A 13,584-nucleotide genomic window follows, 5' to 3' on the forward strand; every position below is an offset into this window, starting at 1 on the left:
CAAAAATCCCACAATGCACTGCAGTTGTCACCCCCCCCTTCAGGCTAAAGTGAATTATATTTTATTACATCTGAGAGTGAATAACTTTAAATATATCGCTTAGTTTCATCAGATATCTCCGACAGCTGTTGTTCGTGTGAGTGTGTGCGCTGATATTCAGTGTGACGTTATGTTGTTGTTGTTGTTGTTATTGTTATTGTTGATGATAGGAGTGGGTTAGCCACTAGCTAGCGAAATTAGCCAACGCTAGTTATCATTAGCTAGCTCTAGTTTTTGGTACAAACATGAATGTAAAGCAGTCGTTTGATGGCATTGAGTTAACTACAAACAGGGCTTTTTAAAGAAATGTAATTTCATGATTTGAAGTGGTTGAAAGTTAGTCGACTCGTAACGGAATTAGCTGCTAGCTAGTTCATCTGTTGTCCTTTAAATCTAGTTTAAGAGTTATTACAGTGAGTGTATTATATTATATTCTTTAATCAGGGGGTGTTTAAGGCAGGGTAAGTAGGTTAACTGTAAAAACCGCGCTGAGGTACGTGAAAGGTCGTTTATATTTTCTATCAACAGGATTAAATCACTATTTTTCAGAGTATTGTATAAGATAACTTTGTAACCCTGCATTATGGGATTCCTTCCACAATACAAGTGGAAACACCATCAAACAAAGACACAATAACATTTTAATTCAATTTAAATGTATTACTAATCAACTTCTTGTGTTGGCCAGGTCTTCAACCTCCCGGCCTGTGGCTGCGGGATCAGGATTTCAGTTTAGGATGGATCCAGAATATGAACATCGCCTCCTCCGCCAAATCAACATTCAAAATGACAACTTGAGCCCTGTTGTGAGTTGTTTCTTTCCCCTCTCTTTGCTGTTTTTCTGTGTTCCCTAACAATGTAACTGTTGTTCATCAACACTGATTTAATAGTATTTAAATGACATGATCAGAAAAGTCACCAAACTTCCAATTTTTCAGAAACTGACACAGAGTCGGACACCCACCTGCTCCCCATTATCGTCACCCAGTAAACTTGGAGACAGATTCATACCGACCAGAGCGGGAGCGAACTGGAATATCAACTTCCACAGAATAAATGTATGTAACATTTTGTGGGTAAACTGTAGTTTATCTGTGCTTTTGCAAGAGAAAAGTATTATTTGTGTGTATTAAACTCTTTGGTGAAGTTGATTACTGTATGAATGTTCTGTCTGAGGGAAGTTTGTGTCTCAATTTAATGACAGTATCTATGTGATTTTAAGGAAAATGAGAAGTCACCAAGTCAGAACAGAAAAACCAAGGATGCCTCTTCTGATAACATCAAAGGTAAAAACATTTTGTTCTTTTGTAAATGGACCTTTGTGCACCAAGGATTGTAGTTTGGTGCTCATGTACACATTATATTTTTGCTCATGTAGCAGATGGGCTGGCCTACTCTGCTTTGCTGAAAAATGAGCTGCTGGGAGCAGGAATAGAAAAGATCCAAGACCCCCAGACAGAAGACCGGCGTCTACAGCCATCAACCCCAGAAAAGAGAAGTCTCTTCACTGTAAGAACATTTTATCTCATACCTCTTATATATTGAATTATAAAGCACATTGATCATACAATGTCAGAACAGACACACATACAATATGCTCTCTGAGTCTTGAGTAGGGGTAAAAAACTAATTCAAATAATATAACATTACTGTCCAGTCAGTGTATCCTACAGTTTTTCTTCAGTGTTTGTTATTTTAATGAAGCTGGTAGAGAATATAATAGTTTCTGCCTGTGTGTTCTTTGCAGTATTCACTAAATACCAAAGGGTCATCACCAGACAATGGTACCAACATCTCCCCGTACTCTCTATCACCTGTCAGCAACAAAAGGTAGAAGCAAAATGTTGTTTTTAGATCCATTATTGTTGATCACAAACAAAGAAACTCATAATGTCCAACTTTTCCTGTTGCAGTCAGAAATTGCTGCGTTCACCAAGAAAGCCAACTCGCAAGATCTCAAAGATCCCTTTTAAAGTCCTGGATGCTCCAGAGCTACAGGATGACTTTTACCTGAACTTGGTGGACTGGTCGTCTCTCAACGTGCTCAGTGTCGGGCTGGGTACATGTGTTTACCTGTGGAGTGCCTGTACCAGCCAGGTAGGTTAGAGTGTTTAAACTAACTCGATTTGGAACATGAATTTGAATTGTTTGATGTGTATGAATTGTCTTTTCCTCAGGTAACAAGGCTGTGTGATTTATCAGTGGAAGGAGACTCAGTCACATCAGTCGGGTGGTCTGAAAGGGTAAGTACACATAGCTTACTGCCCCAGGAGGAAACTGTCATGGTGGATTTTTGGTCAATTTTGGTCAGTTTTTGTTAATGAAAGGGTTCTTTGTGTTTTTAGGGTAACCTGGTGGCAGTGGGGACTCACAAAGGCTATGTTCAGATCTGGGACGCTGGTGCTGGGAAGAAACTCTTTGCCCTGGAAGGACACACAGCTAGAGTTGGTACGAACATTTGCTCTGTTTAAACTCTCAACATGGGTTATTATACTCAATTCACAATAAAAAACAAATGAACTGAAAACTAACAACCAGCATTAAGCTGAATTAAATCTTAACATTCTTGATGGTCTCCTATCAATCATCTATCAATCAAAATATTTCATTTCTGTCAAATGTTGAGAGTGTGACCAAACATAAATTAAGCTTTCCTCTGTCCGCAGGAGCGTTGGCATGGAATGCTGACCAGTTGTCGTCGGGAAGCCGTGATCGTATGATTCTTCAAAGAGATGTGCGGACCCCTCCACTTCAGTCAGAGAGACGGCTGCAGGGTCACAGACAGGAAGTGTGTGGCTTAAAGTGGAGCACTGATCATCAGCTGCTCGCTTCTGGTGGCAATGACAACAAGGTACAGTTGTTACTGTTATTAATCCTGCCTCTGTCTTTCTGCATGTACTCGTTGTATTTACTGATGTGGCTGTTATTTGTCATCTCAGCTGCTGGTTTGGAACCACTCCTCGCTGAGCCCAGTACAAACATATACAGATCACCTGGCTGCAGTGAAAGCCATCGCCTGGTCCCCCCACCAGCACGGCCTGCTGGCCTCAGGGGGCGGCACTGCCGACCGCTGTATCCGGTTTTGGAACACCCTCACCTCACAGCCGCTGCAGTGTATGGACACCGGCTCTCAGGTCTGCAACCTGGCCTGGTCCAAACATGCTAATGAGCTGGTAAGTGAGTCCAGATACACATTGTGCACAGTTCATTTGTTGGCTACATTATATGACGATATAAAGAAACATTTGTCATGAAGGTAACACTTGCATTCAGAATAAGGTGTTACATGGCATGTTTTTTTAAGCGTTGACACAATGCCTGTAAAAAAAAAAGCTGGCAGTGATAATTTGGAAGTGTTATATAAATGGAGTGAATATATGGGCAATTGATTGTTTCATGTTATACATTTGTAGTTACTTTATATCAGTTTGCAGAGATTTCTCACAGACATTATTAATTGTGAATCGGCCCAACTCACTGACATCTGCTGCAATTCACTGTTAAAAACAACAAGCAAACAAGACCAAGGTGGTTAATACTCTTAAAAAGCATCATATGTTCATGTTAACTGTAATACACTGGAACATTTCCATAAACCAAGACATTTGGTAGCATCTATCTAATGCCAGTTTTTCTCAGAATCAAGACAACATATGGGATGATGTATCTACGCTCTTTCCCTATTTACATGTGAGATACTTTGGAAAATGCACCTGTTTACACTGGAAGAAGTGTTGTCTCTTTCTTTTTATATCTTTGGCACACAATGTACGATATGCATTGTTGAGGCCAGTATGTCATCTCTGAGAAGGTGGTTTTGTTTGCAGTAATAACATTAATGTGTTAACTGAACTTAATTTGTTTATGGTGACTTACACAAAGTCCCCTTCTGAATTATATCTTCTATAATAATGCCTCTTTTTGCAGGTGAGCACTCACGGCTACTCTCAGAACCAGATCTTGGTGTGGAAATATCCTGCTCTCACTCAGGTTGCCAAACTCACAGGACACTCTTACAGAGTGCTCTACCTGGTCAGTGTGTGTTTTCTGTCTGATGAGAATGTGATCTTGCTGTTGGTCATGTTAAGCTGGTCAGATTTATTTAATTTTTTTTTAACATTAGGCCATGTCCCCGGATGGTGAGGCAATAGTGACAGGAGCTGGCGATGAGACCCTACGCTTCTGGAACGTATTCAGTAAAACAAGGTCAACAAAGGTGAGAAAGCACTTTTTGGGAACAGCTTTGTGTAATTACACCCCCCCCCCCTCCCAATATCTGCAAAGCAATTAACCAAATGCCTTTATCTTTTGTTTCAGGAATCTGTATCAGTTTTAAATCTCTTCACCAGAATACGATAACTTAAAACAAATATTAAAACTCTAAAACTCTAATTTGAGTGGAATCTGGTGTCACCACTGGGTAGCTCATCGACATGGTGCTAAGGACATACAGTACAAGCTAAGGCATCTTGTGACATTTTTCACAGAGGTAATGGCAGTGAGAGCAACTGAGCAAGTTTTTTCATGCTAACAATTGTTTGGGGAATTCTTTTTGACTTTTGTGCTCTCGTGAATGTAGTAATTTTTTTTTTACTTTTTAAAAGAAATGTATAAGTGGAGTGAAGAAATCATAGGCCTTACTTAAAAAAATATTGTGACACAATTTTCTTTGTTGTGTAATCTGAAATGTGGGGAGAGCATTTTTAATTTTTGTTTAACTCAGGTCTTATTTATTTAATGCTGCAGTGGCCTCAATGGAGAAAAATGCCATCACATATTATTACTAAAACATACAAACTGAAAATAATCACCTACTAAGGCCTTTATAGTACAGTGCGCCCTGTGAACCTTAGAGTACTAAGGTTGAGAGTGGTTGGCTGAAATAATGCAGTTTGGCTCCTGTGGACAGAAAGTCTAATGCTGTGCATCTAGACATATACTACATGGTGGATTCTTTGTAGTAAAGGAAGAAATAAAAGATGGAACTGAAGAACCGGTGTCTGACTTAATATATATTTTCTTTGTGGCATTACAAATACCATACTGTTTTCTTTTGGGCTAAATTTAGCTCAGTTGCACTTTGTTGGATTACATTTTGTAATTCTGTGTTTTAAAAGTATGATTGTATAAAGTCCGTTCAGCTTGTCTAACGTTACATGAAAAAATATGTTGGGTTGTCAGTAAGATATTTCCTTTTTAAGTGGTGTGATTTTGTTTGATACAACATTTAACATGCTTGAATTGTGTTTATTTCACCATTTTATTCAATATCATGTAGTTTAATCGACTATTTACAGAAACAGTGGTCAGTTTTACATTTTTTATTTACAAGATTACGAGGTTATTTAATCGTGACAACGCAGGATTGTATAATGAAATGTTCATGATACTAACAAAAGTGATCATACCATTCATTTTCATTGAAAAATAAAAAAATAAAGTTGAATCAACTAATGCACGAATGTTATATTTGTGTATGCAAGAGTATACATGTGGTGCCACTTTCAAGCAGTTAATAAAACTACAACCATAATACTTCTCAATAAAGTTAAAAACAACAACAAAAACAAACACCCATAACACTGCGTATCCATGGCAACAACCGGCTCCAACCGGCGGCGGCGCTGCCTCGGCCGGTGTGCTAACCGGAAGTGCTGTGAACGGGCGGGAAGTTGAAAGTTTGATCATTTCAGATAAAAACAATTCAGTTACCAAGTCAAAGTGTGTTAAAGTAGAGACGCATCTTCCACACGAGCAGACTGTAAGGAGTATATTTAACTGCGTTAGCGGTAGTAGACTTCGCTAGCTGGCCGACAAGGGCAGTAGCCTGTCGGTGTTGCGAGCTAACGTTAGCTCGCTCGGCTACAAGTTGTTTACTGTCTGTTGTCTGTCAGGATGGCGGACAGAAATCTTGTGCAGGAGTTGAAACGTTGGGCGACAGAGGAGTTCAATCTGCCTCCGGACAGCTTGCCCAATGACAGCTATTTTAAAACGTGGGTATCAACTCGTGTATTCTTTCCCTTTTGTCTCTTAATAATTAGCTACTAAACATAAAAGGTGCTCATAGAGGATGCTTACTTTGAACAGGTGTTGAGATGGTGATCATTTGTTTTCCAGGCTCTGTGTCGGGACGGGGAAGTCAATATGGAAATATGTCATCCAACACGTCTTTCAACAGAGGTTAGTCTTTTACACTGCCTTCCTTATATGTAACTTATCTGTGATTTGTAGTACTGCTGAGGTCTTCTTTCATGTGATCCCAGAACTCACTCTGTCCCTGTTTGTCTGGTCAAATAAAGAACATCATAGCATCTGATAAAATGGCTTGGTCTGTAAGATAAACTGTAGTCTCTCTGTGCACTCTTTGACTGGGCAGATGAGCAAATAATGGATTACAGCTTCTTGACCTTTTCTGTGTTTTTCCAGGAATGTGAGGATCATGCGGGGCAATCTCCAGTGGTATCCTTTTTGACCCTCATTGAGGATTTTAAAGCCACCATTGTCTTAGCAACTTTATGTGACCATTTTAGTCTTCTAGACGAGCTCAAGACTTACTGCTGTTTGTATGTTTTATATTCTGTCAATGTACAGTCTCACATTGCATGCCAGGGATGTCATACATACAGTGTATACCTTCTTGGGGAGCCTTAAGGAGCCCTGGTGATCCCTGGTTGTCCCCTGCTCGATCCCTTGCTATGTTGTCCCCACAATAATTTCAAATATGCCCTCTTACTCTACTTGGTATCATTCATTGTACATTGAGGTTTCTCAGCTACCATGATCACTATGTTTTATCCATTTATTTCCTTAACATTATGATCTTCAAGGTACAAAGTTCTTCAAGACAAAGAGGTAGGCTTGTTGTCCTTCCTCGTGCTTCATTTCTATTTAATTTAATCTTGAGTGATCACACTAATAACAACAATTTGACGTTTTTAATTTCAGTTAGAAAACCACTGATAATTTTTATCTGCTGGTTTTTTTGCATGCTCAGTTGAAGCAGGCTGATGGCCAGAGTGAGGCTGCTAAGCAGAGAGAACTTCAGAGGAAGATCGAGCAACTGAGAGCCGAGATCAGTCACCTGGACTCTCAGATCAGTGGAACAGACGAACAGTTGGCTACTCAAGGTTAGTCCATCACATGCCGTAAGGGGCTGGGTATGTGATCAGACCACATTCTTGTTTAGTAGTTGCTGTGGTCAGAAGGCAGAAAGCCAGCTCATTGCTGTCGTTTGCTTTGCTTCCATAGTTCAGCAATATGTTTTAATATTTCTCTATTTTACTAACAGAGCAGTCCATCAGCCGTACCTGGGCCCAAGTGGAGGACAGCCAGCGCAGAGAGCTGCTTCTACAGGCTTTCAGGCAGCGCTGCATCTTGGGCCGCCAGGTGCTCGCTGATGACACACAAAAGATCTCTGAGCACTGCCAGGCGCTAGAACAAATGGCCAGGTAAGGCAGAACATTGAAAGTATAAGTCAAATAAAAACAAATAAAACTGGGGTATTTATTCACTTGTACTAATAAAGTACTGAATTGTATTGTGTATTGCAGGAAAGCTGAGATTGAAGTGCTGTTTGATAATAAACCTTCCAGTGGCAGTGATGGTGACAACCTCAACTCCAAAGCTGCAGCAGAGGCACAGGTCCTGGTAAGAGCAGCCCCAGTCTGGTGTTTAGAGGGTACTTCATCTGGCATATGCTGTGTCAGTGTATTGCTGCTTTTATTTAATAATAATAGAGAGTTAATAGGCCAACTGACAAAAATGCTACAGTAGTTGTGTCCAGAATCACTCCCTATTAACTATATAGTGAAATATATTTACCCTCCATCGTCAGTGTCAATTTTCTGAGTGTGAAATTCATGCGATATGTATAACCCTCAAATATTCCCTCAATGGAATGAACAAAGGACTGTCCACGGCATGTAGACCTTGTTCTGCTTACAATCCTTTAATCCAGTGCTCTGAAGTTATGTGACTACATTTGTCAGTCATTGCCGAAATCTCAATTTACAGCTCACTATAGAGTAAACAACTGACTATATACAGCATTATATAGGGAGTAATAATGAATTAGTGAGGGAAGGAGTGATTCTGGAGACACAGTTACATTTTAAGTGGGAAACGACAGTGGATTATGTTACGTATGCTACGCCATCTTGAGAGTAATTTCATAGTACTACAGCTGGTAGACACACTTTGATGCGCCTTTGCCACCTGTTTAAAAAAAGAAAAGAAAATATACCAGTTGATCAGCAATTATTTACACACATCTCAGTAATGTAGACCAAGCTGTCTGTAATACATCAGCTGCTGACTGAAGGTAATCATAACATTTCTTTTATTTTTCCTGTTAGCGCGAAGTGAGAGAGCTGTGTGACGACAGGCTCCACTTCTATCAGTCTTTACAGGAGAGTGAACTGAAAACGGGACACTCTGCAGCCAAACAGTAAGGACTATAGTGGATACAGTATTTGAGAAAACAACTATTAAAAAAACTCTTCTTCTTTCTTGAATCTTTAATCCCTCTCTATTTGTTTCCTGTCAGTATGACTCGTGAACAAAGGACTGCTGTGTTTCAGTACTGGCTCAGTGCTGTGGAGGTAGGTGTTTGTTGATCAAATCTCAATAAATATTTTGGAACTTGTTTATATATATTACTTTTTGCTTTGAATTAACATCTGGTTGCTTGTCATGGCATCAGAACCTGTTGGGTTGTTATCCTCCAAACCACGTCTTATCAGCATTGGAGTATTTAGCCTCAAGAGAGCAGAAGGAACTAGAGGACAAACTCACCTCCCTGGATGTGACACGGGATGTGACAGCTCTACGGTAAACTTCAACATTATTATAATGTTCTCTCTTCCTTCAAGACTATAACAACAGCAACTTTTTAGTGTTAGATTATTTATCTTGCATTTTAATTGCAGGTTCCGCTATGAAAGCAATCACCTACTGGATATGTCAGCAGAAGAGGATAATGAGTTGCCATCAGTTAAGACCCTCCTAGAGGTGCTAAACACGTGTACACTATCATATAATATTTAGGAAGTTCATGATAGAAGAAAACGTGTTCATTGCACATGTTTGTTGTTCCAGGCTGCTTGGGAAGAGGTGGAGCAGAGTTTGGTGGAACTGGCCCAGACCCGCTCCAGAGTCCAGCAGCTCCGAAACCAGCTGCAGGCCCGCAAGAAGGAGGCTGAGCTGGAGGTGTCTGGTATTGCAGAGGATCTCCACAATGATACCTTGGCACTGTAAGCTGACTCACTAATGTGGAGTTAATTGATGAGGTTCCCACAAGTGTACTATCCCCTTTGTAGTAGGAGATCATTGTTTTAGTTTTGGAGACTGAAAATACTTTCCTTTTCTTCTGTCTTTGTTTTGCTATTTTGTGCATTTGCAATACATTTGTTGCAAACACAAAGAACTGATTTGATCTCAAGTGCAAAACTTTTTGTCTTTGTCGCTGTCAGGACAGCTCTAGAGGTGGAACTCCAGTGTGTGATGCAGGCTGCAGCCAGGGATCACATCAGAGATCGTTGTATCCAACTTGACCAGCATGCCAGAAGTCGTCAGGAGGCACTTAGGAACCTCCGCAGCCAGTGGCAGAGCATCCTTGACTTCAGACAACTAGTGGTGAGAGTGATTTGACCATAACATGTGCTATTGTCACTCTTAAAAATATATCTGTAATTATTCAAATGTCTGTCTAGAGGATTGGTGTGATATGTGTGCTGTTAACTGTCTGCAGATAAACATCTTGATTTGCCAAACCTTTATGAATTTGTAATAGGTGTCATTATTTCTCCAGCGTATCATTTAAATAGGTTCTGTTGTTGTATCTCTCCAGGTTCTCAGACAGGAGCATATCAGAGGTCTGATTAAGGGGAACTCCACAGCTAAGACGGAGCTGATCCGTCTGCACACAGAGGTGTGGATGTTCTCCATCTATGACACTGAAGTAGAGAGATTATAAGATTTGCTTCATTCTGTAGTAAAATAACTGTTTTGGTCTTTTTAAACTAATAAACGTTTTCCACAAGAAAACAAAAAAGTTTTGAACATCTCTTGAAGATTTCTATTCCTCTGTCTTGTTTCAGTTACAGGACTTCGTCCAGGACAAACTGGTGCCACAGTTTGAAGATATCACCACTGCAGCCACCAGTCTAAGGAACTTTATTTCCAAAGAGGCCAGACAGTTAGGGATGGTTTCGCTTCTTGCTCTGGACCGTAGGACTGTTGAAGGGTAAGAACAAGTTGCTTGATACATGAAGGGCTAAACCTCAGTCAGATTAGTATGTAACCAATGAAGTTCTGTTTTGGTAAAATATGTATTTGGAAATTAATCAAAAAGGGTTGAATGACACATGCTGCCAACCTTTTCTCTATGATGTGTTGAGTTTTGTTGCATTGCATGATCAATTACAAATTCAGAGGGAAGGAGATGAGAAAAGAAATGATCCTACTTTATCAGTGGTTAACCTGTGGCTCCATTGAAAGTGTATTACAAGAAGAGACATTTTTAATCGCACTGTTGATCAAGTGGTGACACTTGCTTCACAAAATTAGAGATGTGACATTTTTTCTGTTGTTTCAGATTGCAAAGAGTCCCGGCATCGTGGTTGTCCATCCATCGCTTGCAGTCCCCGACCTTCAGCAGCTTGTGTCAGAGCCTGGCATTCCCACTGTACAGGGTGAGTCTGTATATAAAGCATCAATCTGTTGTAACAGAAGTGAGATCTCCTCTTTGATCTATATGCTTGTCAGTCCTTGGGTTAAGTCTGTTTGAGTCATAATTCAGTGGTTGATAATTCAGTTCAAAAGCAATTCAGTAACTATTAGTTATAATCCTATAATTGTTAAACCAGAGAAAATTATCATTCTTTTTGTTATGGTAAAAAATCTGATTAATCTAATCAAATAAAAGAGCAGTAATGGGCATTTTAGACATTCTGTTCAATTACTTTACAAAAAAAAACCATAAAATGGTATTATCAAAGCAGCAGACCAACTTCAAATAGAATTTAAGATCGAATAGCAGTTATACTAAAAAACAAACAAAAGAAATAGTAGTTTGATAGTAGTTGTACACAAAGTGTGTCCATTCCTTAATTGTGATATCACACCACTCGTCTTGATAGTGTGAATGTTGTACTGTGTGTTTGTTTTCACATCTTTTGGAATCCTTAAAGAACTTTAAAGTCTTTATAGGATCTAGCATGGTAACTGTACTCTATACAAATGTAATTACATTTTGATAAGTACTTTTGCATGTGAAGTTAGCCTGTGGACACTCGTGGCATTCCTATAAAAGTTGTGCCAGCAGCTCATAGAGTTCCCACTGCTGCTTAAACTCCACATGCCCAGAGTGGTTTGGATTAAACAGCTGACTGTAACCAACATAGATAGACCCCAGTCCTCTCATCACCAGAGCTGATAAAAATAATATCCATGAAAATCAGTTTCACTGCACAGAGGTAAAACACCAACAGCCCTTTTAGGCATATCTGCTAGTCCTACAAACACTCACAGCTAGTTTTTGCTTTGTTAAAATATGAACTTTATTTATGGAATTTCTTCTCATTTGCCTTTTTCTCTGACTGTGACACAAACATTTTTTACTCCTTCTTCTTACACTTCAGGCTCCAGAGGAGTTGTGTTCCCACACACGCTCCCAGCAGCTTGAGCTGCGTTTTCTCCGTCAGTTACTGCAACTTCACTCTGCTACTCTGCAGAAAATACAGAAGGAAGCAGAACAGCTGCATGCATCTGATCAAAAAGGTAAAAAAACAACAACTGACATTTGAAATACACTTCTGTTTTGCATTTGGCTGTTTGTTCACATGCTGTATATGATGAAGAATTTATGTTCCCTGGGCAAAAAGAAGTGTGAAGAATTTTGAGCAATTTCAGCAACAACAAAACTACTGTTTGTCTGTCTACACTATGCCTCTTAGCTCTGCTGTCCAGAGTCATGGAGGAGGATCAGAAGCTTCTGAAGACTCTGGTACCAAGAGTCAGAGGCCTCACGCAACGCTGTGCCCAAGGCCTTTCTTATGGGGTCCAAGTCAAAACTGCCATCTCTTACTGGTGAGGAACATTTCCAAAGTGCATGTAGCATTTTATTGTATGTCTCTAGTTTCCTTTCAGACGTCTATGAAAGGAGAACTCTTCTTTTCAATCTGGGTCTGCAGGTATTTTACAGATTCACCACATTCCTATCGGTTCACATTTTACCAGACAGCTACATTGCTGAGATCTGCAGACGACCCCTCTAGACACGTCTTTACAGTGGAGTGCATTGGTGCATGCAGTTTAAGTTGTCATGCAGGTTTTTCTGACACGTCTGCTGTCTTACTTTAACAAAATCACATGCAAGCGAAAATGAAAGTGATTGTGACAAGTTATCACTAAAACATCAAATCTATTATTTTTCCAAGAACTACTTCCTGGTTCAACTTGGAAAATAGTACTTTCATTTAATGTCTGCATATGATGTGTTTGCTTTCCAAATAAGTGGTTTAGATAAATGTGTTTTACTGAATTTGAACTACATTCTGCTGTTAAATGATTGAGCATTATTTATTTGCATTGGAAGTCAATGTATTTTATGTGATTATTTTGTGATGAGATATTTTGACATCAAAATACTCAAACATTTTACCTAGCCCAATGCTGAGTAAGATGTTATCATAAATGACAGAAGTTACGGCTATAAAACTATGAAAAGAGACCTTATGTGTTTTCCTTCGTGGTTCAATCTCAGCTGTAGCATTTTAATTATTTTGGACTTACACCCTCAGTCTGAAGTGAAGGGTCTGGATTGCTGGTTAACTTTGTGTGTGTGTGTGTGTGTGTGTGTGTGTGTGTGTGTGTGTGTGTGTGTGTGTGTGTGTGTGTGTGTGTGTGTGTGTGTGTGTGTGTGTGTGTGTGTGTTTTCTTGTATCTAGGTGGGAGAAGCCGGCCCAACATGTCCTACCTGAGGTCAGTAAAGGAGGACTGACTTATCAACAGTGGCTACAGAGGTGGAGACTTGCTGCCAAAGCCTCGTAGTTCAATAAATATATAAAGGAGATCAATCACAGCACCTTTCAGTGGCAAACTGGCCATGTTACAGTACTTATAAAATGCACATATAGCTATAACTAAATCACACTTCTGTTTTTATTCTCATTACTCCTGTTGATGTTTTACCATGTGAAAGTCAGTCACTAATAAATCATTTTAAATCAAATTATTTGCTTCTGTCGTCCTTGAAATGCACTCAGAAATACAATAAAGTTGTCGGAAAAACCGCCTCTCTCTCTCTCTCTCTCTCTCTCTCGTATTGAACAAGCTGAATGGGTGCTGCGTTTCGCTCATGTGCCCGCTGAATGAGCGGCAGATACCTATCAATAGCCTCCAGTATTGATCTGCCCCCCCACAGTCCGGTGCCCCAGTCTACCGTTGATCTTGTAGTTGTGGGTACGGTGTGAACTATGTAGCTATCGTTGTGCATGGAGTAACATTGTTCCTTTGTAGCAGTGAAGCAGTGAAGGGGGAGTGGAG

General features: G+C 39.8%; 2 protein-coding genes across 3 annotated transcripts; both read left to right on the forward strand.

Moving 5' to 3' along the window:
* LOC127350916 (fizzy-related protein homolog) lies at positions 1-5,489 on the forward strand. Of its 2 annotated transcripts, none has more exons than XM_051377981.1 (14): positions 1-136; positions 728-845; positions 978-1,097; positions 1,262-1,325; positions 1,418-1,548; positions 1,787-1,869; positions 1,953-2,136; positions 2,217-2,282; positions 2,385-2,487; positions 2,706-2,890; positions 2,979-3,212; positions 3,967-4,071; positions 4,163-4,255; positions 4,357-5,489. In XM_051377981.1, the coding sequence occupies exons 2-14, from the start codon at positions 777-779 to the stop codon at positions 4,396-4,398; spliced, it is 1,479 nt and encodes a 492-aa protein (XP_051233941.1). In that variant the 5' UTR covers positions 1-136; positions 728-776; the 3' UTR covers positions 4,399-5,489. The 2 variants fall into 2 exon arrangements, with proteins under 2 accessions (XP_051233941.1, XP_051233942.1); XM_051377982.1 differs by having other exon boundaries at positions 1,421-1,548.
* A 170-nt stretch (positions 5,490-5,659) lies between these two features.
* haus5 (HAUS augmin-like complex, subunit 5) lies at positions 5,660-13,270 on the forward strand. The gene is made up of 19 exons (XM_051377980.1): positions 5,660-6,032; positions 6,157-6,219; positions 6,466-6,498; positions 6,867-6,891; positions 7,034-7,166; positions 7,328-7,487; positions 7,590-7,686; positions 8,394-8,485; positions 8,585-8,639; positions 8,741-8,868; positions 8,967-9,048; positions 9,136-9,290; positions 9,510-9,672; positions 9,887-9,967; positions 10,137-10,282; positions 10,634-10,730; positions 11,679-11,817; positions 11,994-12,126; positions 12,987-13,270. The coding sequence occupies exons 1-19, from the start codon at positions 5,935-5,937 to the stop codon at positions 13,087-13,089; spliced, it is 1,983 nt and encodes a 660-aa protein (XP_051233940.1). The 5' UTR covers positions 5,660-5,934; the 3' UTR covers positions 13,090-13,270.
* The last annotated feature ends 314 nt before the right edge of the window (positions 13,271-13,584 follow it).

Source organism: Dicentrarchus labrax, unplaced genomic scaffold (assembly GCF_905237075.1).
Source record: "Dicentrarchus labrax unplaced genomic scaffold, dlabrax2021, whole genome shotgun sequence".
NCBI classification, from domain to species: domain Eukaryota; kingdom Metazoa; phylum Chordata; class Actinopteri; family Moronidae; genus Dicentrarchus; species Dicentrarchus labrax.